The 26,550-nt window shown below is 34.8% G+C and overlaps 5 protein-coding genes and 1 long non-coding RNA gene across 12 annotated transcripts; 1 reads left to right on the forward strand and 5 right to left on the reverse strand.

Annotated features, from left to right (window-relative positions):
• The first annotated feature begins 1,860 nt into the window (after positions 1-1,860).
• On the forward strand, positions 1,861-3,028 carry LOC9324265 (putative plant UBX domain-containing protein 15). Its single transcript, XM_021034654.1, has one exon. The coding sequence runs from the start codon at positions 1,861-1,863 to the stop codon at positions 2,986-2,988; it is 1,128 nt and encodes a 375-aa protein (XP_020890313.1). The 3' UTR covers positions 2,989-3,028.
• An 83-nt stretch (positions 3,029-3,111) lies between these two features.
• On the reverse strand, positions 3,112-8,446 carry LOC9322742 (kinesin-like protein KIN-7N). Its single transcript, XM_002888156.2, has 18 exons — positions 8,212-8,446; positions 8,011-8,100; positions 7,794-7,912; positions 7,593-7,706; positions 7,423-7,504; positions 7,263-7,330; positions 7,127-7,186; positions 6,877-7,019; positions 6,697-6,799; positions 6,552-6,632; positions 6,293-6,361; positions 6,164-6,223; positions 5,918-6,070; positions 5,374-5,661; positions 4,906-4,989; positions 4,488-4,646; positions 4,145-4,393; positions 3,112-3,656 (listed from the first exon to the last, which is right to left on the reverse strand). Exons 1-18 carry the CDS (start codon positions 8,360-8,362, stop codon positions 3,246-3,248), a joined length of 2,484 nt encoding a protein of 827 aa, XP_002888202.1. The 5' UTR covers positions 8,363-8,446; the 3' UTR covers positions 3,112-3,245.
• A 3,628-nt stretch (positions 8,447-12,074) lies between these two features.
• LOC110230790 lies at positions 12,075-12,717 on the reverse strand. Its single transcript, XR_002333945.1, has 2 exons — positions 12,552-12,717; positions 12,075-12,413 (listed from the first exon to the last, which is right to left on the reverse strand). It is a non-coding gene; the product is annotated as an uncharacterized LOC110230790 (long non-coding RNA).
• A 2,870-nt stretch (positions 12,718-15,587) lies between these two features.
• Positions 15,588-16,622, reverse strand: LOC9324266 (basic leucine zipper 4). The gene has a single exon (XM_002888157.2). The coding sequence runs from the start codon at positions 16,301-16,303 to the stop codon at positions 15,854-15,856; it is 450 nt and encodes a 149-aa protein (XP_002888203.2). The 5' UTR covers positions 16,304-16,622; the 3' UTR covers positions 15,588-15,853.
• Positions 16,623-18,891: 2,269 nt separating this feature from the next.
• LOC9324267 (uncharacterized protein KIAA0930 homolog) lies at positions 18,892-24,051 on the reverse strand. Of its 7 annotated transcripts, none has more exons than XM_021034646.1 (12): positions 23,747-24,049; positions 23,320-23,509; positions 23,163-23,237; positions 22,857-22,966; positions 22,462-22,522; positions 22,062-22,121; positions 21,908-21,982; positions 21,250-21,384; positions 20,431-20,485; positions 19,722-19,844; positions 19,214-19,335; positions 18,892-19,116 (listed from the first exon to the last, which is right to left on the reverse strand). In XM_021034646.1, the coding sequence occupies exons 1-12, from the start codon at positions 23,776-23,778 to the stop codon at positions 19,090-19,092; spliced, it is 1,065 nt and encodes a 354-aa protein (XP_020890305.1). In that variant the 5' UTR covers positions 23,779-24,049; the 3' UTR covers positions 18,892-19,089. The 7 variants fall into 7 exon arrangements, with proteins under 7 accessions (XP_020890305.1, XP_020890301.1, XP_020890306.1 ...); XM_021034642.1 differs by having other exon boundaries at positions 19,214-19,455; XM_021034647.1 differs by having other exon boundaries at positions 22,857-22,963; positions 23,747-24,047.
• Positions 24,052-24,379: 328 nt separating this feature from the next.
• On the reverse strand, positions 24,380-26,183 carry LOC110230782 (uncharacterized protein At4g02000-like). The gene is made up of 2 exons (XM_021034664.1): positions 25,059-26,183; positions 24,380-24,934 (listed from the first exon to the last, which is right to left on the reverse strand). Exons 1-2 carry the CDS (start codon positions 25,570-25,572, stop codon positions 24,834-24,836), a joined length of 615 nt encoding a protein of 204 aa, XP_020890323.1. The 5' UTR covers positions 25,573-26,183; the 3' UTR covers positions 24,380-24,833.
• Between the last annotated feature and the right edge of the window lie 367 nt (positions 26,184-26,550).

A 26,550-nucleotide genomic window follows, 5' to 3' on the forward strand; every position in this document is an offset into this window, starting at 1 on the left:
TACGGATGTTTTTTGGTACATTCTCTCTGCGACTTCAATACATCTGCCGGTGGAGAATACGGCCGACAATCCAGACCAGTGAGAATGGCAAATTCTCTTAACGAAAAACGGAATGGCTGACCGACAAAAATAAACCATAGCTCGTGTTTTTTCCTTGTGTAGACGCCTCTACACAACATCTGATGTACTAATTTGCCGGAAAACAAACATTTGCGAACAGGAAGCTGAAACAGCGGGCCAAAGCATGAGGCGCGTAGATAATTTAACTCTTTCGTCCCTTCTAGGATTTCGACGAGATCGAGCAGATACTCCGGCTTTGAATAAGCATTAATACGTCCGAGAGGCGGATAGCAGTCAGTGGCGTAGAGCCTTTTCGGAAGTTTGTCCCTGTTTACTACCGGGATCTCTGGTCGCGGCTGATATGGAGAATTTGAGTGGGTCGCGGTTGACTTGGCGGAGACAAAAGGGTCGTCGTCGTCTTCAAAGGAAACCGGGCGCCTGGAACTGCCAAGCGGAGACTTTTGTTTCAATTTACTCGAGGAGGACTTCATCTGCGGCGGAGGAGAGAAAACAGGAGAAAAAATTAAGAATTTCTTTGAAAATCGAACAGTGGAAAAGGAGCATGCAGATGGACAGAAACCCTAGAAATTGGGGACGAAACGATTAAATCAAATTAGATGACTACGAACCAATAATTAGATGACTACAAACTAACTTGTGATTAATCAAGTATGAGGGACAAAATCGAGTGTCAGTTACATTCAAAGAATCTGCCGAAAATGGTTTCCCGTAACTAACTTCCGATGAGAGGAGAAGGAGAAGAAAGAGAAAGGGAAAGTGAATGAGAGACGAAAGCGGTTACACTTCTCACAGGGGAGAGAAGTTTGTGGGGTGTAATTTTGCACGGGTCTCGAGGGTTAATAGGGAAACGAGAAGGTGTGAATGTCAACTCGTTGCCAGGCGCAGGCGGGAAAACTGCCATCAACTGTGAGGGCAAAATTGACAATTCACAGACAAATGTGGTATGAGTTGAAAGATGGAGAAGAATGTGGTAGATCTTGAAACAAATTGGGGAAATGTGGTAGATCTTGTAATTTTTTTCTTAATTAAACCCAATTTCTTTTTGTTTAAATATTAAAATACTAAGTAATGCAGAAATAGTGTTTTTTTTTTTTTGGTAAGAATGCAGAAATAGTGTTTGACTAATATATTTGATTGTTCTTAATTTGTTCCCAAAAAACACGATTTCGGAAAGGAGTCCTAATTGAGAAAGTAATTTAACTCTTTTTTTTTTTTTAATTTTAGATTTTTTTAAATAACATTTTCCTCTAAAATACTAATTAATTAATCAAACGATCTTTTGATTCTCTTTTTAAAAATTGACAAACAAGTAATTAAATACCAAGTATACAATTTATTTCAAATCGTGAATGTTATTAAATATTTTCAAACAAATATGTAATTGTCAAACTAATATCGTGAATCGTGAATGTTTCAAAAAAATAATTTTTTGGGCAAAAGTTATTAAATGTGTAAGATACAATATTTTCAAATAAAGAAAAGTTCAATTGTAATTAAAGCGTGATTTTAAAAATTTCTTTGAGACAAGTAAATATTGTTATATCAAAATTCAAAAAGTAAGTTTTAAAGACAAAACCGTAAAGTATATTAATATTACCATCAATCAAAGAAAAAGTGAAAAGGAAAATTCCCTTTTTTCTTAAACCAAATTGGAGTGAAAAAAAGGAAACTAAAACTATCAACTTCTCTATATAAACAAATAAATTGAAGCAAAAGACGTAAAAAAGAGAAGATTAAACTCATAAAAATTGTTATCTCTTTCTCTTTGACGGCAAAACAATGGAGAGTGACCACCAGAGAAAACTGGTCTCATCTTTCCTCGAGATCGCTGTAGATCAAACCGTGGAAACCGCTATAAAGTGCCTAAACGCAACAAATTGGAAGGTTGAAGAAGCCATTAATCTCTTCTTTCTCATCGACAGAAGAAACCAATCTTCGACACAAAAACCTTCTGATTCTTCTACTAAATTGTCTTCCTTGTACCGTCCTTCTCTAAATCTGCTTTTCAACGGTTCGTTTGAAGACGCGAAAGCAACTTCCTCTAGCGAAGATCTGTGGTTGCTTGTTCACATCCAATCCAAAACTGAGTTGCCTTGTAATACACTTAACCGAGATTTATGGTCAAACGACGACGTTTCTCAAGCCCTTGAGTTTAGGTTTATGTTATGGCAAGTTTATGATCATACCAAGGAAGGAAGAAAAATCTCTAGTTTCTATAAGATCGACTCTGCTCCTCCTGTGGTGCTTCTCATTGTTCCCATTACTGGTAAGAAGATGCATACATGGAGCGGCGAGATTAAAGCTCAGAGTTTTCTTGAGGATTTGAAGAAGTATATTGATGCTACTCCTCACGAATACTTTGCTTCTATGGCAAGGAACATGCGCGTAAAAACAAAAAAGATTTGCCATCTTGATCGAGACATGGCTACTTTTATGGAAGATGACTTTGACGATTTTGATGAGTCAGTAGATGAAAGGTCTTTAAACTCATACATAAGGGAGGTGAATTCTCCGTCAGATCGCGTCGTGGTTTCTTCTTCCGGGCAAGAATTTGAAGATGTAATAATGACTTTATCCGAACATGAGGAGGAAACTTGTTTGTCAAGCAACATGTTTAAGTTCCCGGTTTTGACAGAAGAGCCTAAAGGAGACTGTGATCGAAGTGTTGTCTGCAGTATCAGCGTTCAATTTCCAAATGGGAGAAGAAAGCAGAGAAAGTTTCTTAAGAGTGAACCGATTCAGCTTCTCTGGTCTTTCTGTTATTCTCACATGGAGGAATCAGAGAAGAAGGCGTTCAAGCTAGTGCAAGCGATTCCTGGTGCTTCCAAGACTCTGCATTATGGAGCTAAGGCCACGTTTGATCAATCTGGGATCGCTAATTCGATCATTTCGGTTACTTGGGAGTGAAGATTGCGACATGTTGTTCCTTTTTTACATCTTCTTGAAATGATGCTGAAGTCGAATATTCTTGTAACTAATTCTAACTTTTTGTGTTGTTGGTTAATTCGAAAATCAAGTTCAAATAGACAATTCTCACAACACAGATCACTTAAACTCCAAGTCCAAAGTTGCAACTTAATATATAGGTTCTTCACTTTTTAATCAACATTAGCGAATCCAGTGATAAATTAAACAGACAAATTCAATAAACTTAACTGTTTTTGCTACGGAGCTTTTGAGTTTTGAGTGGTTAGTTTCTGCATTTTGGACTTGATTTCACTGTGAAAAGACACAAAAGATTTGTGCCTGGTAGCGAAAGCAATGCTGATGTGCTTAATCTCTTCCTCCATATCTTTCCTCCGCTTCACTTCCACATTAAGATCTTTCAAAGCATTCTCTTTATCACTTGCAATCACTCTCAATCTCTGAGTGGATTGAGAGATTTTTCTATCTAAAGAATCTCTTTCTTCCTTCAGGAACTGTACCTCTTTTAACAGCTTCTCATGGCTTTCTCTTGAAGCTTCTAGAAGTTGTTTATCCGAAAACAACTCTTTCTCGAGCTCTTTGTATCTTTCCTTGATGATGCTGAGCTCAGACTTCAGTTTCCTCTCCTCTAAAGCAGCTGTTTCTTGTCCCTTTAAAATCACATTCAAAACCTGTCTTAGAGAAAGGAGAAATAGTAGTCTGACCACAACATCTAACTAACCAAACATTAATTCAGTTCCTGCTTTTTCCTGGCAACATTGTATAAGAAAGAATGTGTTTTGCTCAAATGAGCCACTCAATCTTGCATGTCTGGTTTGACTTTTAATTTCTTAAATGACAACTTAGATTGATGAGAATTTTTATGCCGAAGACAAAGGAAAATGAAACACTTAATAACTTATGATACGAATTCGACGCTTTGGCTTAGTATGCAACAAACTCTTCTTGCTATTTATTTGTAGATTACCAGGAAAAAAACGTAAAAATAACGCCATTTATTAGATTTATTTGCAGTTCAACATATTCAGAGATTTCACTGGACTAAAGTCCTAACAAGAGAGACAAAGTATCCTAACAAAACTACTAAAAAGATTAATAAAATTGATCCATATCTTGACAATAGTGGCAAGGAAGCTACCTTGTTGTGGCAGTTAAGAAATTCATCTTTTGCTTGTGCGTCTGACAGCAACGACCTGGTTGTGTTCTTCAGACTCTCACGAAGTGTTTCCCATTGGTCAGAGAAAGGATGATCTATGCTACTACCCGTTTTCTGACCATCCATTATCATTGAGAATTGTGTTTCTAGAGTTGACAGTAGGCTCGTTGTGATTTCAGTTGAACCCAAGAGCAGGTTCGCCGTTGGAGATTCCTTGTCAGCAATTAAGCTCTATCAAATTGCAAGAGAAAACACTTGTGAACTCATATTTCCTTCTATTAATATCTCAAAATAAAAATCACACAAGAAAAAGTAAGCTTTTCACCTTCATTGTGCCTATAACATCCTTGTAGACATCCTTGCAGTTAGCAACTGACTCAGATAACCTATTCGGAATTTCTTTCATGGTAAGCGTTTCTTGTTTGAGCTCAGACATCTCTTGCATCAGTTTGTTGCTCAGAAGTACTTGTTCGTTGAATTTTACCTGGCAGTACATAATTGATGCATAAATGATCATTAAAACTCCAATTCAGTTGTGGTTTCCAGCTTATCAAGTGCACTTTTAAAAATTAAGAAGATAACAAAGGAAGTAGGTAAAAGTAAAAACAGATATATCTTTCTTTTAGTTTCAGGAATTCTTGATAAAAAGTTCAATTTCTGCTCAGAGCTACATCAGAGAGCTATCCAACTAATATTGAAAGAGGATTTTCACTTAAAACAATCAACAAACCAAAAAGACTAACCTGAAGACTGTCCTTATCATTGGTCAGCAACTCAATCTGACTTTTGAGATCTTCCACCTCTATGTAATTTTCACGAGGGCATTCCTAAAATGAAAGTTAAGGAACAGTAACGGCCACCTTGGGGCACATGTTTTAGGTGCTGAAATCACCAGTGTTATTGAAAACTATACTAGCAGCATAACTTGGCATAGTGTTTCAGTTTTTGTCTATATGAAGTTTCAAATGATTCTCAACATACATGAGCTAGATACCAGCCAGGTTCTGATAAACCAGAATGTTTGAATGCAAGCTGATATGAAAATGAAAAGGAAAAGAAACACAGAGTCTAGAACCATGAAGAAAAGGGGATGGAGAGTTGGTTTGACCATATGCATCAAGAAGTCTCCATTCTGATTTTGTGAGCTTTTCATGCGCAAATAATTTTCAATATTGGAAGATAATAGGAGTAAAGTAAATATATCTACTCACCGTGGTTGCAATACTTAACGGAGTGGGTTGACATTTAACAGCAGGTGTAAACTGGATTTGATCAAGGTCAGCAACAAAACCCTTGTTTAGTTTCATCCAAGTGTCTTCATCGGCCACGCCCCCCAGGGAATAAACCATCGGACTAAAATCAGATAGTCCTGAATAATTATTTGACCGAGCAACCACAAAGGAACGGGAAGCTGATTTAAAGCAAGGGGTTCCAGGAACATTGCTGATATCATTGATATTGCATAGCCCATCTGGAGTCTTTCTTGAAATGATAAAGTCCTGCCAATAAAGAAATTACATTGATGGATTTTTACGTAACCATGAACATGTCTAACAAAACTAATGAGATGTTACAAATTTGCTATCTTTGATTCATTCTACATCGTATTTTCACTTGAATTTAACTAAAGCCTATTTTTCTTTTAAGGTTATGTTTACTTCAGCAAAATGTGTTAGTAATGGTTGAGGAACATCACACAGAAGTAACAATCCAAGAAAAGCAAGACATCGCCTAAGCCAATGAATGCATTCGTACCTCTGACTGGTTCCTCTTGAAGTCAGAATTAGTGACCAGATTGTTAAGGTTCTCAATTTTCATCTGCTGTTCCTTGATGCAATTTTCCTGCTCCTTCTGCTTCCTTCTCTCTTCTTCCAGTTGTGTTTTTAGCCTTTCACATTCCAACTCATACTGGAATTCAAACAAAAGTGTAGCTGTTTTGTATAATGTGTCTGGTTAATGTTATATTCAATGTATACACTAGGAAAAGCACAAAAAAGCTACCTTCAGCATCTGATTGCTTAATTTTAAGATCTCTTGTTCCAACACTTCGGCATGAGATCCCTACAAACATCACCGATGTTGGTATTGTCTCCTTTCCACTATGTAATTGAAATAAAAAAGTGACTATACCTGAAGCTTCATGCGTAGCTCTTCTATCTCTAACTTTTGGCGCTTCAATAAAGCGGCATCGGTCAAGATCTGCAGCATTTAAACATTGTCTGATTATATTCCGATAAAGAGGAGGAAATCCAGTCAACAGTACACATGTAGGCAGTGATCCTTCTTAATGGGAAAAAACAATATAGAGAAGTAACATCTAAAAACGAGAGTAACAAATATCTCCAAATAATCAAAAGAAGTTTAAATGCTTTAAAATTTAAATGCAGACCTCATTCACTTGAGCACAGTTGGTGATGCGCTTTGCTCTGCTTGCAAATTGGAGAGTTCCTTTCGATTCCTCAATATGATGCTACATACATCAGCATGTTAAGACCATGAAAATGCGAAATCTGACACAAGGTAACTTATTTTACCTCTTCTGGTGCGATAGTGCATATAATGCAGGTCTTTGCATTACCACCAAGTGCAGGCTGAAGAATTCGAGTCAGCTTACTATCTCGGTACGGAATATGTGCCCTATAATAAGAAATGTTAAGAAATGAGCTGAGCTGTATTGTTGTTAAGTGTAAACCAAATCAAAGGTAAGAAAGTACCTTAGCTTTGCACTGTCACTTAGTTTATTAATGACATTACCAAGAATCATTAAGCTCTTATTAATGTACTTCCCTTCTTGCAAGCGTACTCCACCAGCACCAGTTTTAGCAATTCGCTCAGATCCAGCCAAGTCAACCAAATTCTAGGTTCCATTGAAAGAACACCCATAGAAAACAATTAGCTTGTACATTATGTAACTTTCACAAGAAACTTTTGAAAGATGTTACCGGAGTGAAAATTATCACTCACCAAGACTGAGACACGGATAGCATCTGAAGAAGTATTATCTTTTCCCCTGCTCTCAATCACCTACCCACCAGAGAGATTGTATCAGATTAAGAACTTTACAAAGTAGAAGATTTCGTTCATAGCTTCTGAATCGTACCATTCTGAAGATGGTGTGAGACCTGCTACTATGAACATTCATGTTTGTCTCGCCAAAGTGCCTATTAACTGTTAATTGAAAAAGACCAAGTCAATACACATTGGACATAAAAAAAATGCAGGAAAACAAGTACTTCTTAGTAAAGCTTTGGCTTTAAAACCTTCTCCAGAATCTATAAGCTTTAGAATCTGTTCAGCGTCACTAACAATTTCTTCCTTAAGCCCAGCAACAAACACTCCACGCTATACATCAAGAGAAAGCAAGTGGATTTAATCACTTTTAAACAAACTAATGAAGAAAATATCACTAATGAAAATGATCCAAACCAACCTCCAAATGTTCATGAATCTGCAGTCTCTGATTCTCAACAGCTAAAAGATCATTAATTTCTTCGTTGTAAATTTCCATGTACGAAACCCGGATGAGAAACTCGCGATCAGATATCTAAGAAGGAAGAAACATGAAACACACAACTCAAAAGTTGTAATCTTTACTTTACTTCATGAATCATTTGACAAATATAATGCCTACCATATGAATTCTTTCAAACACATCTCTAACAGATCTTCGAATAATTCCAGGATCAGTTTCAGAACCCGTCATCGTAAACGTCTTTCCACTACTAGTTTGCCCATAAGCAAATGCAGTACCTGACAAAAATCAGAGTAGCTCCATAAAATCAAAAACTCTGAAAAAAAACATAAAATTAATCTCACGTTTATTCGGATTCGGATCTGATTTAGATTACCATTAAACCCCTCGACGGCGGCATGAATAATATCCTTAGTAAGAAGTTCATAGACACTAGCATTCGTAGAACTTTCGTCGAACACATGATCTGCACACAAAAAAAAAAAAAAACGAAACACCACCAAAATTAAAAAAGAAGAAACTTTCGATTTCACTCAGATCCATAGAAATTGATTGAGAAGAAAGGAGAAGAATTTACCGAAAGCGTAAGAAGCGGTTGTGATTGGAGTGTCGAGTGATTTATGAAGAGAGATCCGATTATCTTCAACTTTCCAGAGAGAAGATCCGTTTTCCGGTGATAATTCCGGCGCCGGTGGTCTTACCCTGACTGCGACACAGATCTTTTCCATCTTCGTCTTCGATCTGAAAGTGCCGTTTGAAATTTGAATCTCAGAATCCCACTCAAAGGGAGCCTTTAAGCTTTTGAATGCAACTCAAATTTACAGTAATACCCTTTTTTCTCTTTTTGACCAGTCAATTGACATTCACATGGATGTTATACCAAACCAAAACCAAATGAACCAAATCAAATTAAACCGATCTCATTTCAAACCAGCTGGTGATAGTATTTTTAAAACACCAATCGAAAATGAATCGAAATCGATTTTAATTTAATCAAAGAAAACAAAGAATATTTAAAATGTTATTTATATATATTTTTAACAAGAAAAGTTTTATATTTGTTTTTACATGTTAAATTTTAAATTTTATAAATATTGTTTAGATAAATTTTTGCCCTCTATGGATCTGTCATTGGATCCAAATAATTTAGATATACAATTCAACCAATTACTTACTAAATCACGCCGAACACGGTAAAAATGACTCGAGCCAAAATAAAAAGTAGTCTTTAATGTTTAATTTGTCTATAATTTTTGTGAGCACATTATGATAAAATCGGTGATGAAACTAAATTTCGAGATCAATGAAAGGCTATAAGTCTAAAGAGTGAATCAAGAGGGAAACAAGTGTTTGAATCATATTCAATAGAATGATACTAAAAGGTCCCTCGAGTTCTCGGGAAGTCTTCGTGTTGCATTTTTTTTTTAATTTTTTCTTTCTTTTTATTAAATCGTATGATATATTACGTTCGGAATGTAATAACTTTTAGACCGTGAAGACAAACTCTACATAAAATAGTTTTTCCGAAAGCCCAAAAAAAGCCATCCGACATAGCAATGGTTTTGTACCATTGACCCGTTTTCGACCTCATATTTTGACGTTTAGGGACTTTTCCTAATTTTTTTGTATCTCTATTCCGTTATGTTTTGACTTCGATACAAAAAGTTAATGGATCTGTCACTACTAACTAGGTTAAAGTTGGTAGAATGTGTATCACGTACGATACACGTGCAGGGCTTTATGATGATGATCTTCATGCGAGTTATTGTTAAATGAAAATATCTTGAGCTTCTCTTTTCGTTCTTGTGGTTTCTTCTCATTTGTAACTGTTCTCTTATTGAATTAGTTAAAGAGGTCAGGTCAGTCTTTAGTCACAAAGCTTCAAATAGTTTTTATTTTGTCCCAATTCAAATAGTGGTGGAAGGCCATGGAACCACCATAGATGATAGATCTGACACCATTAGGGAAATACAACTTTTTCACCCAATAATATAAAAAATTAAAGAGACAAAACCCATTTGAACGAGGACAAGACAAAGTAGGTGATCTGATGATTTCGGTTTGGTTAAATTTTCTTAGAAACTTTTTTGAATTTTATCAAAAAAAATATATACTGTAACTACGTACAAAATGGTTTGATTTATGACTTTCAATTTGGTTTTAATTATTTGATTAATTAATTCAGTTGGTTCAATTAATTTTGAGATTAAATTTCCAACTTCATAATACATTCTCAACTATGAGTTTGGTAGATGAATATGTAGTAGAAGTTAAATTTGGAATGTGTTTTTTTTTTTTCAGAAGTTTGATAGTATTCCATAAAACTTTGGACATGACTGTAGTATGCGAGTAAAACAGTTTAATAACTCAATTATCAAATGGTAAAATAGTAAAATCTTTTTTAGCTCAACATAAAACTGGTTTTTAAAATGTTTTTCTATAGCCGAATTATTTTCAAATAATTTTAAAAGAAAATAATTGATGAATAATATAAAATACCGAAATGATATTTTGAAAATGTGAAAACGTAAACGAAAATTGTATGCCATTTGTTTTGATTAAAAATAAAAATCTCTATACTATTAAAAGAGAAGTACAAATGTACTTGGGTCGGGTTATTAAAAAAAAATTAAGGGTAAATAACCCGGAATTAAGCTAATCGGATCTTCCTCATTTAAAAGGAAACATCTTGCGTCAATAATTACAAAATAAAACACGAAAATCTAATAGTAATTGTAACGCGAAAGTAGTTTGCTCAAAACATGGCTTATGTGGCAAACAAGTTAAATGACGCTCTATGGATATTCTTCGAAATCAAATTTTATCAAATTTTATTCTTTAATTTATTTCCATCAACAATATACCAAACGTAATTGCGGGAATAAGATTATGCAAAACATATCTTCAAGATCTTATTTAGCTTTTATACGTCCCAAAATTCCTCAAATCTCGCCCACAATATATTAATTACTTTATTTTGTATTCGAATCAGAGAAATACTTATTACGATAATTATTGATATTGCTAAGATCATATATTATGTTAAGATTTGAATTCCTTTTTAAAGACTTATCAAATAAAAAACATTTGCAAATCACGGTGACAATTATACTTTCCCATAACAAATTCCGAAAACCCTACTATTCTTAATCTATGCGTAACCAATATAAATATAGGATCAAACCATCTCTTCCTTGATTACGTTTGCCATCTACGTTTCAATTCTTTAACCATACTTTTATATTTGTTATTTATAGGGTACTTTGATTCATGCCACTCTCAAGAAACAATAACTTGCCAAATACCAGAAATTTATCATCTCTGGTGAATGGAGAATCATTGAGAATTATACTTTGGCTAAAGCCATGGAGAAATTTAGGGCTACAAAACATCCATACCGGATGTCTCTCATGAATTCAACTATCGTCACTCCCTGTCCTTCGTTGTCTGACGACATGTACTTGGACTTGGCTGCCTTCGATGCTGTTTCAGATGAAGCTCAATGACCTGAGAATATTTTGGTTGGTATGTATTTACATAATCTATTCTAACCATACTATATTATGCTAATAGTTTAAATATACTAAAGCTTACGTTTTCTTTCTATCAGATATCATTGGCTAGCTCGTCAATGTTGGCGAAATGAAAACACACGACGTCAATAATAAAATTACGAAGAAACTCGAATTTGAACTCAGAAACACAAAGTCGTATCACTTTTTAGCTATGTTTTTAATTTACATTATTTAACAAAAGAATACTAATTTTCCGGATTCCTTTTATTGCTTTGCAGTGATGAGCGAATGGCTGGCACGTTTTGGGGGAGATTTGCTGAAACTCTTATGTCCGCTTGTGAAAACAGCGGTGATAAGAAGGTGATATGTTTGATGCGTTTCGCTAAGATAACTTCGTTCAAAGGTTTGCACATTATTGATTAAATACCAGCTTTATTACTAAGATCTCATTATAATACCTTACATTTTTATATGTCTTCTATAGGTGTACGATCAATATCGAATGCTTTTGATATGTCTTTGCTGTTGATTGATCCCCACTATCCAGAGGCTCTTGAGTTTGTTCAAAAGTGAGTATTTATTGCTAATGATATATGCTTTAATATGACTGAAACCATACCATGTTTACATTATATATATACTAACCACAATTATATCTAGCTTGCCAGATGATGGTCTCGCTTTGACACTGCAACTGCATGTTCCAAAAGAACAAAATGTTGTTCAAAAGGTTGAATACTACAACATGTTTCCTCGTAATACCATTCAAGAGCTTCTACATTCATCTGAGGTGGATCTTTACAATTCTAATAATCTTTATACTCTTTTTTATGTCTTTAGTTAATTTTCTAACATTTTTCAAACAAAATTCTAATAGGTTGGCAAATTTAAGATTATGTGTACAATCTTCGCCATTGATACCGACTTTTATTTAATCAAATAAATTTCTCAAAAACATGTATTTACATTTCCAGATTACAAAAACATCCTAACTAAACTACATTGGCTAACACTAATTTGAAAACAGAGATTCAAATAAAATGCATACAATAAGTCTAAAATCTTATATTCAAATACATCACATGTTTAACTAAATTACAGTTTTCCATTTCTTATCAATAGAAGACATTAAAAAAAAGATTACTTTGTTGAAACAAACTCAATCGATAGATATATGAATTATATACGATTTCCGATTTACCTTATCTCCATTTTAAAGGTCACTATTTCTCTGTACCGAAATCTTCACAAACTACAAACCAAGCTTCATGTATAATAAAAACCTTTTTCAGCGCAGATAACAACTTAATATCGACGATGTAATATTAAATTGTAATTTCTGATTAAGAATCGATTGCAAATTAAATGGATCTTATAGATGTAAAACATGAATTTTTCTTACCTCTTCGATTAAAATTCCAGGCGTTTAAGCTCACAACGACACAAATCGGAGCTGCAATCTATCAATTGATGGGTCTGTATGATATTTAGATTTCATTGCAGAAGAAGATTGGAGAATTCGTCTTCTTCATTTACGCTTTTTTTTTTCTCTGTTGTTTGTATACTGCAATCCTAATCATTTGATAATATCTAAACCCAATTAAATAAATATCCAATCAAACGTTGGGTTTCATATTGGGTCAGATTCTTACCAATATCTAACACAAATGCCCATGTCTTATTATTATGTAATTTTTATTAGTCTACACTTTAAATTCACATTCCAATAACGACATTAAACCACAAACAATGTTAAAAAAAATCAAATCACAAACAAACGTAACGAAAAATCTTCCCCCGCGGTGGCACCGCGGACTCTAACCTAGTACTATATAGCATTTTCTCATCTTCATTTTGTTGGGAAAATTGCATCCTTGTTTGTAAATATATGAAGTACTGCATCAAAACGGTAACTTCGAATATTATCGAAATTCTAATTTCTATACCCACCACCACCACCACCCATATATATATGTCTCATGTCATCTTTTCATGGGAAATAGAGATATTTACGGTTGATTTAATTTTAGTATTAGAAAATGATTCATTTTCAGCTTACGAATCAATGAGCAATGAACCGGCAAACAATCGTCCATAGAGATATCTTAAGAAAAAGAAAAGAGAAATTGTATCATTCTTTTTATATGTCAGAGAAATTTTACCTTTATACAGCCGACATCTTAAATATCTAGAAAATATACTTGTTTAGGGTTAGAGAAGATAAAATTTGGGTAGAACTTGTGCGAAGATATGTCGGCCGAATAAAAGCGACAAAAATTAGATTTGAGTTCAATATTGATGAGAGCTTTATATGATATCCACCGAGAAGATCCCATCACATGACAAATCTATCTTTTTCCTTATTCAGACACAGTGACACTACCTTATTTTCTTTGTTCCTTAACGTTGGTAGCTCCAGTACAATTCTTGGAAATGATTCATCTTGATATTTTTCGATGAAGCTTCCTTATTTAGATATTCTATTTTATTTGAAAGTCACCTTTGATTATTGTTTTCTTACCTACGTAAGATTTGGTTGGTAGCTGCATATACAATTCTTGAAAATGATTCATCTTGATATTTTTCGATGAAGTTTGCTTATTTAGATAATCTATATATATTATTTGAAAGTTAACTTTAATTATTGTTTTCTTACCTACGTACGATTTTGGGTTTACTTTTGTTCCATGTTCTAAACTAGCTTGTGAATTGTGATACTAACACTTACATATATATATAGAGACCTAAACAAAATGCATTTGGATTAGCCGATTAGGTAATCATGTGATGAGTCATTTATTTGTAAAAATAACAGCTGTTAAAATGGTAAATAAGTAGAATGTTACTGCTTAATTAACATGCAAACAAATATGTCACTTATTTACAATTTGTCACCGTATGTTACCGTTTGCAAATAAATTATAACTACCGTATACATGGTCATTTAGCAAATCAACCCTTACAAAATCTGCTTTTGTTCTTTGTATCATGCATGCATGCATCTCTTAATGGATGATCATTTACTTAATTAGCCACACAAACAAAGTCCCACGTTTTCCTTTGTGTGCATGATTTGGTCCAAGATTTTTCTTCAAACCCCATCATATAGTGCACACTACCAAAAAGTATTTGTGATTTTGGGATGGGACATTTTCTTTATAAAAGAAAAAATATATAATAATCATATTGTTAAACTCAAACAATTATTTCGGAATTATTATCTCGTAAACTTTTAACATTATCTGAATTTCTAAGCTTAAAGACATGGTTAATATAGTCTAACAATTCGAAAAGTATTTGTAAAAAACATTTGCATTAAGCTAGCAAGTTCAAAGGAGCGACTCCAAAGCACGGATTTACTATGTGGGTCTCTCATCTGAATAGGCTGCCTACTCGTGACAGGTTATTCTCTTGGGGCATGCAAATCCCACAACATTGCTACTTATGCTCAGATTATTGAATCAAGGGATCATCTTCTCTTGACTTGCAGTTTTAGTACTCTTATTTGGTAGTGGATCCAGGTCAGACTGCATCTCTCTCCTTGTATTTTTTATACATAGAATGCTCTCCTTGTCTGGACTAAGATTAAGACCGACTCTGCACCTACTATTCTTCAGAAGTTAATTGGTTGATCATGCTGCGGTCTATCACATCTGGAAGCAGAGAAATAACGTTTTGCATAATGACAACACTCGCCTCCCATCGGAAATCTACAAGGACATCGATCGGGAATTGAAAAATACTATCACTGCAAGAAGGTCTCAGAAGCTCTTCAGAGATCTAATGCTCCTTTGGATCCGCCAATTGTTGATTGACACCCAACAGAACTTTGTAAACCATGTTTTTTATTCTTTTTTTGCATCATTTACAATCTATAGGTTAAGTTTCTTATGTAAAACCTCAACACTTCATTTTAATGATATTCACATTCCTATAAAAAAAAAAAAAAAGCTAGCAAGTTTAGAGTTTCGACCATAGTTTATCTAAGTGTCAACTTCGGGAAAATTTCTTATTGAAAGGTATGGTCAAAGAAATGAAAACCACCTATTGTTATCTTCTAAACCTTGGATCTTTATGTGCATTACACCATATTTCATATTATCATGTTTGGACTCTTGGGCTCAAAGTCATAGCTGCACAAAAATAGTGTTATGTTTGGCTACTTCGTTACGTACGTTTACCAAACTTTTCCTTGAATGATAATCATATAAACTTTTCATTCATATAATTAAGCAATAGAACAACATGCATGCGAAGATAATCCAAAGATAATTAAATGCCATAAAATAGTTCATAACGTTTCCTTTTCATGGATCGAGTAAAAATTCTCACCTCATCAAAACCAAACTGGGAAACGTAAATAAAAATGACCATCGGATATTTAGTTTTATGCTTAGGCTTGTTGAACTTGATTTTTGTCTCTAGCTTTTTGAGGAAAATAAAAATTTGAAAATTTTAATTCAGTTTGACGATATCGATGAACGGGTCTTGTTTCGGTGCACGTCTTGTTTAGGTCTCGACAATAGAATTATGAATGTGTTTATGTGGAGGGAATCAAGATTCACAAATATTATCCATACAGATTACATATACACATATGCATAACTTTGAACCAAAATGTGAAAATTCATAGTTAAAAAAACGTTTGACCTTTACAAAAATGCTCAAAGTTACTTGGCATCGTTTTTTTTTTTTTTTTCAAACTTAAATCTCGAGCTCTGTGATGTAATTTACTCTAGTTGAGATTGGCGATTGAATGGCCACTAAAAACCGGTACAACTCTAGAAGCCTAATTTCAAGGCAGACCGATTCGGTTTTTAAGCGGTTATTCTCACTAGATATGAAATTACCACAACTAACCACATTAGCTAACCGGTTTTTCAACTCCTCATTCCTTTGGTTCAGCCGGTTCACTTCTTCGGTTAACTCTTCAAAACGTTTCTTCTTCTTCAACCTCGATCTCTTTGCCGATTCCCGGTTTGATATCGTCCGTCTTCTCTTCTTCTCATCAACCGGTACTAATTCGTTTGTACCACTTGGAATACCCGACTCGTCTGATTGAAGAAACGCCAATATTTCAGTGATTTCATCACCGGTTATCGTATCATGATCATCAAAGCAGATATGAACCGGCTCTAAATTGGTAGAAAACATCGATATTAGATAGAAAATGATATCCGGTTTGGTATTAAACCGGTTATTGGTATAATTGGTATTTAAGCTAGAGAATGAAAGCTAGAGAGGAAGGGGAAGATCCAAAATGAACCAAGAGTGGTTATTTATAGAGAGAAATGAGGAAGAACACGTGTGACTCACATTGGGATTATACTGTCCACTAAAAAAGTGCCAAGTATTAATATGTCATAATCAGAGTCAATCTAAGAGATTAATTGGAATGTTTGTCCACTAGTGCTCTAGATAACATAATTACTATATTATTTTACCTTTTGATTGGATACTGCTTTTTTTAACTTTTATCACTTTCTTAGCACTACTTTTAACTACAGAGATAGTGTGCTTACCAAAAAAAAAACTACAGAGATAGTGTATTAATTTCACACTGTTGTAAGATTAGTGTTTTCTTTTAAACAAAATTTGTAATATTGATTAATATAAAGCACTGAATGTTTAAGGATCGGATGTCGCCATGTTTAAAATATCAGAAAGAAACTATACAAAAGGTATACTAAATTATTATTTTCAGATCATAATTAAGTTTTTAAATGATTAGGATATATGTAGTCTATTGATGTGTTAGTGTTGTCTTTGTGTCAAAAATATATTTCAGTTATGAGACCAATTATGTGTATAGTGATATGAATTAGTGGGTGTTAGAGATACTGAGTAGTTTCAAACTAAGAAAATGCATCCACTTTTTAAAAATGTGATAAAAAAGAGGACACACACTTTATTTCCTCTTCGAGTCCTTCGATTGCTAGAAACGACTCCGAATTCAAGCTAGCATATTACATGTTGTTGACAAAAAAAAAAAATCAAATAAAATTGTATACTAAAGACAAAAGTTTTGGCGTTTCTATATATACAGTTCTTTACTTAAGTTAAGAATCAAGGGGGAGAAAATGGTGTGTGGGTCTTGACAAGAAGAAGAAGATGAGAGCTTAGCTTAATGGCGAAGAATCTAACAAAAAGCATATTACGTCTTAGTTTATTTTTTGTGTCTTTGGATTTTCTTATCTTTTTAGTAAGATAAAGTAAACAATACAAGTGAAACTACAGCTGCATTCTCTTTATAGTGTTATGTATCATTTTTTTTTTTGATAAATATGTGAATTTTCAATAGATGAAAAGATTGTAGAAGTTACAATAGTCGTGATACAAAAGATTGTTCCTTGCCAAAAAAAGGTAAAAACAAGGAAGAATCTAATAAGAGAAAATATGATCAGAAGGTAATCTAGTCATACTTAAGCCAAACACTCATAAGATTTTTGAAGTGTTTGCGTCTTTTTTTCGCCAAGATAGCATCTCGAACCAGTCTGTCAATGATCTTGAATAAGGCGTGAGTCTCGGTTGCAATGCTATTGTGGTACCGGTTGTTCCTCTCCATCCAAATGGTATAGATTATTACCTGCGCAACGAGCCTCCGAAGAATACGTGGTGAGGAAGAGTCTTTGATGTCTAACCAAGTTGAGAAAGCGTCCCAAGTGTGGAAAGCAAAAGGAGTGTAGCCCAATCTTTTTGTTGCCTTTGACCAAAGATCTTCACTAATTTCACAATGAAGAAACAGATGATCTCGAGTTTCCGGGAACAAACCACAGAGGCAGCAACTAGTAGTGAAGGGTAAATGTATCATTAAAATTCTGAATCAAACAAATTCATTAAAATAATAAAGGGTAAATGTTTTGGTATAATCGTATATCGTCTATCCATTAGGGGGTTGATATATAATATAATACAGTGATATATTGGAATATCTCGTCACTGTGGTATAAGTATAAGTGTATAACTAATCTTGCCTATTTACTTAAGAGGGTTTTGTTTATGTCAAAAATTTATGTAGTGGGCACCAATCTTGTTTTTTTGCCTACAATTATTTCCAGAGTTAAAGGATGTTAAAGAACACACTATTCTTATATTTGACCTTTGTAATCACGTTTCAAGAAAATCCAAAGTCCACTGTTTGTGACTTTGTAGCTTTTGTTAGTGGACTCAAACATGCATTCACATTTTCTCAACTTCTATAACCGACTCTATATATTAACATAATTCCTTTATGTTATTAAAATAGAAACATTAGTTTAACCTCAGACATGAGTTTTGTCATCTAACTAAGGCTTGTCTAACAACCAATCTATATTTTGACATATTTCTTTTTGCGTAAAGATAGGAACATTAATTAGTTTAACCTCAAACAGAGTTTTGCCATCTAATTAAGAAATGTCTACCACCAAGAGTTGGATTCATGTGCTTCCTCCTTATTTGTCTACCCTAAATTTCTTTTTATTCTTTAGCATTCCACATTCTCACCTCTCAAGTAAAGTCCAACAAAACAAGGCAAAAAGCTGTTTTATTTCACATGTATAATACTCCCAAGTCTCTAAGTGCCATATGCTCTATGCAAGATGTAAGTATCTTTATAGGGATCGGCGTAAAAACCGAACCAAACTGAACCAAACTGAACCAAAATTCATCAATCCACCAAACCGCACAAAAGTTTGTGGCCCGAACTGAATTAAGAACTGATTTTTGTAAAAGTATAAACCTGAGTGTTTACACAATACTAGAACAAGAATCTATAGACTTGATGATTGCAAATTCACAAAATCACAACTTCACTTTCATTTATTCCTGGAGGTAATAACAGTGGTTGTGGTAAACCACTTAGTCAAGTAACAGCACAAAAGGAATATTCCATCAGAGTACAAAAACTCATTTTGACAAAACCCACACTTTCTGTTTCCTACGCTTCATTCCAGAGTGTTCTACTCCATGTTTACTGGTGGAGATGCCTGAATAAAACACAATAAGTGGAATCTATCAGCAAAACGGATAATATATCGAAAAGATCCACTAGTTTTCAATTGTTGATGACAAATCATCTGGTACCTTGAATAAAAGATCATGAGCAATAGTGTCCCACGGTAACGAGATGGACATTAAGCAGCATTTAAGAGGGAACATCTCGTCTTCATCATATGAGGCGGTTGCAGCTGCTATTGCATGTTTAGCTGCGACAGATGCAACAGAGGCTGCTTTACGGAAAATGGAGCCGAGATCGATGCTCTTCTTTGAAGACATTGGTGAAACAGGCCCTAAAACTACTTGGCTCTGATCTGAGAAAATCAATTCTATACAATCATCCTTTAAAGCATGCTACGTCGTCCATATACCTTTCAAAGAATCTGCTACTCTTAACTTTTGGCGATTGTACTTCTTAAAATTTTCTGTTATTAAGACAATCCGACTTAAGGCAGTTGTTGGCTAGGGCATTCTATATGTTTTTACTTTTTATCTTCCATGCAATATTACTAACTACACTGTAAAACTCGAGAAAATAGAAAAAAAAACTAACAGAAAAATAAAGAGCCATTCAAGCATAAGAAGCGAAAAGTACCTATAACGCCAGAAACAGCTACTTCAACTTCTCCACGTCCTCCTGGACCTCTCATATAAAGTCTGTCTGCTTTTCCTGTATTATGACCGAGTGATAGGAGACTTCCAAACCGATTCCTCTCCCCTGTAATAAAAAAGTTTAAAAGATGAAAAAACATAAAGCGTGAAAATATCAATTAGCCTAAATCGACAAAACCGATCTCAGCCTATATAGACAAGGAAACAAGGAATAGGTTCCTTTAGGTCTTTTAGCTCTTAACATCTCAAAATTTCATGTCTACAAAAGTTAATTGTGTAGTCCAGCCATCTTGGGGTTGGGTACCGTTTCATATTCACACCTCCTTGATCTCTAAAGGAACGATATTACTTCCAAAATTTTCAACTTTACTTTGAGTCAGCCATTGATTCCAGCAAATGAGTAAAGGCATGAATATTAAGACTGCATGTTTCCCTGACACGAATGAGTAACCACTAATGAATTCTGTGTGCTATAGAGGAGGCAAGCTGGAGACCAAGTTCCTTACTATCATTGACCCTTAATGTATACTTTCCATCAAATATTTTGGGAGAAATATGAAAGACCGAGATCAACAATGATAGTGCTAAGTACTAGAAGACTAAGGCAAGTAAACCATGACTACAAAAGTTGCTGGAGAATTGAATTAGGTTCTAAAACTGCATAAGAAATAGATAAGAAACTGTAAAGTGACCTTCATAGGCTTCTCGAACCATCTGATAGCTGACAAACCCAGAAAACAGAGTAACCTGCAACCAAAAGCACCAGCATGTCAATTTTCTTTCTCATTAGGAAGTCACGACCATGTAATGTGTCCATAGGCCTTTTACAAACCACTGTGCTTGAAGTTAAAACATCTTTCCAAAAATCAAAAACAATATTCCTTAATTTGTTTAAGATCGACCCTTGCAAGTATCAGTGAAACTACCGACATATTCCTTTATATGACATAGTTAAAAAGATATTTTCAAAGCATTAAATAATCAATAATCTCCTTGCACGGAGCAGCTGAACTTCAACAGATATTTTAGATCCTTAAATAACCTTTTATGGACAGAGAACTCATTCAAAGCTGTCTACAGACACTTTTATAAGGATTGAGTTGGAAGAATGGCCAACCCAGATGCTTGACTAGCATACTTAAAATTAAGACTCAATTGCAGTCAAACCCCTTGAGATGGAAACAGGCTATTATAGTATAATGTGCACCATAGAGATTTATTAGAGAACTCAAGATGGAGGTCATCTCGATGGAAAGTAAGAGCCAAACGTTCATCCAAAAGTATGGGGAATAGGTCAAGGCCCTCAATATACATGGACAGTTACGTTTGCAAAAGATAAATACCTTTAGTTGTTTTCTCCTACTTAAAGAAGGATTACGTTACCAGTTGCTAAACAAGACCACATATTAAGGAATCTGTTTGAAACTTATAAAGGGTAGCAAATGAATAATTGATAGATGATTGGCAGCAACTGCTGAAAATAGAGAAACATAGACGGGGAAAAACTAGACCTTAGGATCTTTCACACTTCTAGGGTCAGCACTCGTATTAGAATCACTCGAATCTTTAACAGTTGCACTTGGAAACGCTGCCCCATCGTGAGAATTTAGAAGTACGCAATAGCAATGATCTTTTTCTGTCAGAACCTGCAAACATCAATGACAAAGCCAATGAACAAGGTCGGAAAAAACTATGGTCAGTATAACAACTTCAATGCATAAATCTAACCATACGACTTAAGTTATTTATAGGAACTATAAAGCCAAACCCCTCTGGGCTTAAGCAAAACTAAAGAAGAAGACAGGCCAATCCTCTGAAGAAGATAATAAAAAGCAGATACTGAACTCAAATAAGGAGAGGATGTTAAAGCACCGCAAAGGGTAGTTATAATATTATTATCTGGATCCTGTACCAAAAGCCAACTAATGTATCCTACAAAAGATTTTACTCTCCAGGTAAGGAGAAACTAAAAATGCATGTAACTTCACCCCAGTGGCAAAGGGGAGTTCATGCAGATTTCCTCAACCAAAAACTATTCTTCCAGAGCCGATTTCATTATGAACAAAATGTCACATTTCCTTTGACATTCATGTTTAGAGTTTCTTTGAACAAAAGGACTACAGAATATAACAATTGGAAGGGCAATATAAAGGAAGGAAAATATGTTACCACAGCATCAAAGGTTGAGTCAAAATCATCTACGGCAAAACAAATTTCTGGGTAGGCAGGTGTTGTTTCCACTTCCTATTGACACAACAATGGAAACATCAAACGCTAATTCCAAATGGAAAAACATTGCTACCAGAAAAGCGACTATACTTGCCTTTTTTGAGTCCAGATGAAAATTAACACGACTAGGTGATGCATATACAGTTTTTACAACCTGCACGATATGAATGTCAGATCAGACAATGTGATTATTATTGGCTTACAGAATATGAAACCAACATGAGGCTCAGAAGGAAATATCCAATTTATGTCTGGCCCAACACTCCTGTGGAATGTCCTCTCTTTTAGAAAAACGAAACTGGATTTCTTATTCCGTTTCCTTTTCCTTACCGTTGTTTTAATAGGCTCATGATAAAAACAAAGCTGGACTGACATGTTTTGAACAGCAGTGTATATAACTACTCTTTTGCTTCTGTTGCTTTTTCATATGAAAAGATAAAAGACGAGCTGAAGAGTCAAGAGCAATTTCATCCAACATTCGTAGGATCTCTAACCTTGTATATAGGAGAGAGTTTTGTGTCTTTATTTCCTTGGTACGTCTTAAGGGCCTCATTACTATAAACACAAGCAGTTAAAAGTTACCATGATGGAGTAAAATGGAAAGACAAAAAAAGCCATATGAAAAGTATAACATTGGACCACAGAAGAAACAGGTCATAAAAATGACTCAAGGCCTAATCACTGAAACAAAGAAGAGGGTATCTGAAATTCCAACCTAAGAAATAGCTAGATTGAAGTAATGCTTGATGCAATAAGATGTATTTGAACCCAAAACAGTAAAGGAGGATAGTAAGATTAGCAAAACAGTAATCACAGAACCAAAATTGTTAATTAATGTAAAATAGACCGACATGAAACGCTAATCACCATCTGAAAGTCAAATGGTTACCTGCAAATAGCCACTGTAACAGTATATGATGTGTGAGCAATCATGTTCAAATAAAATGATTTCCTCCAATCAACTTCAGCCAAACTTTCACCAAGCAGCTCATCCAACTGCTTCAAAATGGAGAAGAAATCCATTACCATGTATTTATAGACAATAGATACAAGGTGGAACACAACAAACAAACAGATACTTTGAAGCCTCAAGTGGTCTAGTTCCCAGATAAATAAGATATGATAGATCATGAAAAGCTTTGGCATGTAGGCCAGCAAAGAACAATACCAGATATCTGTTTCCTACAGTTTTTACCTTAGGTGCCCACCTGCGCACAAAGTAAGGAGCCGGTGCTTCTTCATTTTCAGTCAAACCATATGACTTACAGCTCTGGCAAAAAGCAACAAAACACTCAGCAACATTATCAAGCCTGCAGGATAATACCGATGTTGTAAATTTCCGGCTTACATACCAATTTCCTGACAAAAAACAGAAGATCATCGTCTTGCCGCCTCCTTGACTCCATGCAACGAATGAAGTAAACATCAAACACACCATGCCAGAAATTAGAGTCCATTTCTACATCAGACGCATCTTGCTCATCAATAGACGTCTTTCCTAATGACTTTGAGTGCTTCTTTACCATACTCAGAATCTCATGTCTGACAAAAACATGAAGCAGACAAATAAAATCACATATAGAACGATCGAATCAAATAAATGCTGAATTACTACGAATTCTTAGTTTCCGAATAAAGCAATTTCATGGTGGAATAACAAAATCCATCAAATAGACAACTATGTCACTTCAATTTGAGCAGTGACTGATGGAACTAAGCACGAGATCAAACATAGAACAAGAAAAAAATCTGAAGATGTTATGATCTCGATTTGTTTACCTAGAAGGAGTCTCTTCTCCATCGTTGAGCATTTTTTTCTACCCTCCGATGATTCTGCTAAATTCTTCTTCGTGGTTGACGATCTCGTGATCGAATAGGGTTTTTTTTCTGGTGTCACTATCTCTGACTGGTTCTTCGTTTCTAATTTTTGCGAGTGAGATAAAAGAGAACACAAATCGTCGATCTGATTTGCTTTAGCGTTGGCAAAATGTTGGCGTGTTGCGTCAATCGGAGCGGGGAACCTCAATAACTACCGATTTGCTACACTGAAATTAACATTATTTATTCATTTTTTCCGATGTGCTAATTAACATTACTCCCTCTTTTCTTTTTGCGCATAAATCATTTTCTGTGATTGCAATTAAAAAAATTTTATTGTATAAATGGTGGGTTTCAAAGTTAGTAATTCATATATGACAAATAAATTTTATCCATCAAATTTTGATACGTGCTAAAAAGAAAATCATACAAATTTTAAAAGTAAAAAGATTACAATTTTTTTCAAAATATATAAAAATAAAATAATATAACAAATGACCAAACCATAAAAAGGGAAAAACAACAATTATTATTCCTAGAAAATATATATATATATATATATATTATTTTATTTTTCGTCGAAATAAGGTTATATCTATATTTGAAAGTCACTACAAAATTTGTGTTCCAACCATATTGGTGGTTTTACAGAATTATTACAACTATATCTTGCAAGCACATGAACTGCTTCATTACATGATCGTCTTATAAAAGCAAAACGGATCTCTTTAAACTTTGATGACCAAAACCTTACATCCTTTAGTAAGTTACGAATTGAAGCTCGGGCACGGGCATTCACGACCGGGGGCGTCAGAAGGCTCCGGACCGGTCGCGAAGCTGTCTGGGTGTTCGGGACATGTCTTCCCTCTTCAGGGCATAACTTCCTATTGGCTCGTTGAAAAGCTCCGATTCCACTTTGAGGTGAATCTTGACTCTCCTAGCTTTCCATAGCTACCGAGATCTTTTGATTTTCTAATCGGTAAGACCTCAAACGGATGCCATACTTCTGAGGCACATAAACTGTCTTGAAACGGGATTTGATCGTCTTTTACTCTTTTTTGCTTGAAAACACATTATTCATCCTTGAAGCATAAATACTTGAAAACATCCTTGAAATCTCCAATATCTCATGTTTTCTCTTTGGGAAACCTAAATAAAACATAGTAAAAGTGGGCTATTATACGATGTTATCAGAAAGAAATGAAGGCTCTCTCTGCAGTCAATTCAACATCCTCAATAACACTTGGTAAGGACGGAGCATCAGTATCTTTACCAGAAGGCGTGTTGTCATCCCTATGCATCTGCAAACCCGGGATTAAATCATGCAGGTCAATGGTCTCCATAGTGTTTGCCTCAGAAATTTCTTGCTGTGGAACGTCTCTCCCCTCCATGTCATCATCATCCTCTCCACTTTGGATATCCGGATCATCGTCTTCATAGTCCAAAGTGCAATCTTTCACATCGTGCTTCAACGATCCACATTTTGTACAAAAATTGCAGAGCCTCTCAAAGCGATACTGAATGATGGAATTCTCTTCAAATCCAAACTGAATGTTCCTTTTAAAGCGCAGTGGTGAATTGAAGTTCCAAGACATACTGACCTTGACAAAATCCACCCGATTCACATCAAAGTCCACATCTGTAACCGGCGCCAATTTGTTTCCAATGGATTTGGCCATATCCCCAGTGAGATACAACAATGGAAGTCCTTTGATCTGCACCCAGAAATGAATTATCTTCATCTCTTCGTCTGTTATGTTGGGGTACCATCGGTGGACCGAGACCATCCAATCATTGAAAGACCCGACCAACACAAGAATTCATCGATTCCTGCGGAGCACCAAATTCATCGATTTATCGTTCTGAAACACAAATTGTGCTTTTCCATTCCCGAGGACCCGACCAACACAAGAATTTTCAAGGCCCCAAACCCTTGGCATTTGGGTGATCATTGCTCTGAGGTTCTGCTTCTGTGGATTAACAGCGGTGACGACCAGAGCAAAACGGTTGACAGAAGCAGCCCTTGCAATGAATTCCCGGGGTAGAGTTAGTGGTGCATCATCGATGCCCAAATCCAGATCCTGAATTGACTTTCGGAGATCACTCATTGTTATTGGTTCTGTTTGTGATTGAATTAATCGGAATGAAGGAATGTTAAATCGAAGACAGAAATTGGGAAATTTATAGAATTGGGTTCCTGGCGGTTGGGATTGGAAGTTACCCCTCGGGAAAATAGGAATCCAACAACTGCCATGGAAGTCAACAGGCAGAGTGAAACCGTTGAAAAAACCTTTACAAATAAAGAATATCGCCGGAAAATTCCTCCGGAAAAGAGAAGAAAAGAAGGATGATCGGGAATCGCCTTAGCGATCACCCGCAGAGCGAAAAGTCGCCATTTTTCCTGTGGCACCCACATTACTAACATCTTATAATATCGACAATATATATTTAAAATGAAAATTATACATAAAAACCTAAGCAAAATAAAACGTATATTTTATAGTATATGATTTTTTTTTTTTGACAGCATATTATAGTATATGATTAAAAAGGATATACTTCAATTAAAACAACAATTACTAAAAAACTTATTAAAAAGGGTAAATGTAAAAAATAATTACAATTACTATATTATTAAAATAATTATAATTACAATTACATCTTATTATATAATGTTTGATGTTTCAAAGTTAATAATTAACATGATAGTGACATGAGTTAAATTAGCAAAAGATTTATATATCATCGTGTTTATAATTATCTAT

The sequence above is a fragment of the Arabidopsis lyrata genome (assembly GCF_000004255.2).
Source record: "Arabidopsis lyrata subsp. lyrata unplaced genomic scaffold ARALYscaffold_2, whole genome shotgun sequence".
NCBI classification, from domain to species: domain Eukaryota; kingdom Viridiplantae; phylum Streptophyta; class Magnoliopsida; order Brassicales; family Brassicaceae; genus Arabidopsis; species Arabidopsis lyrata.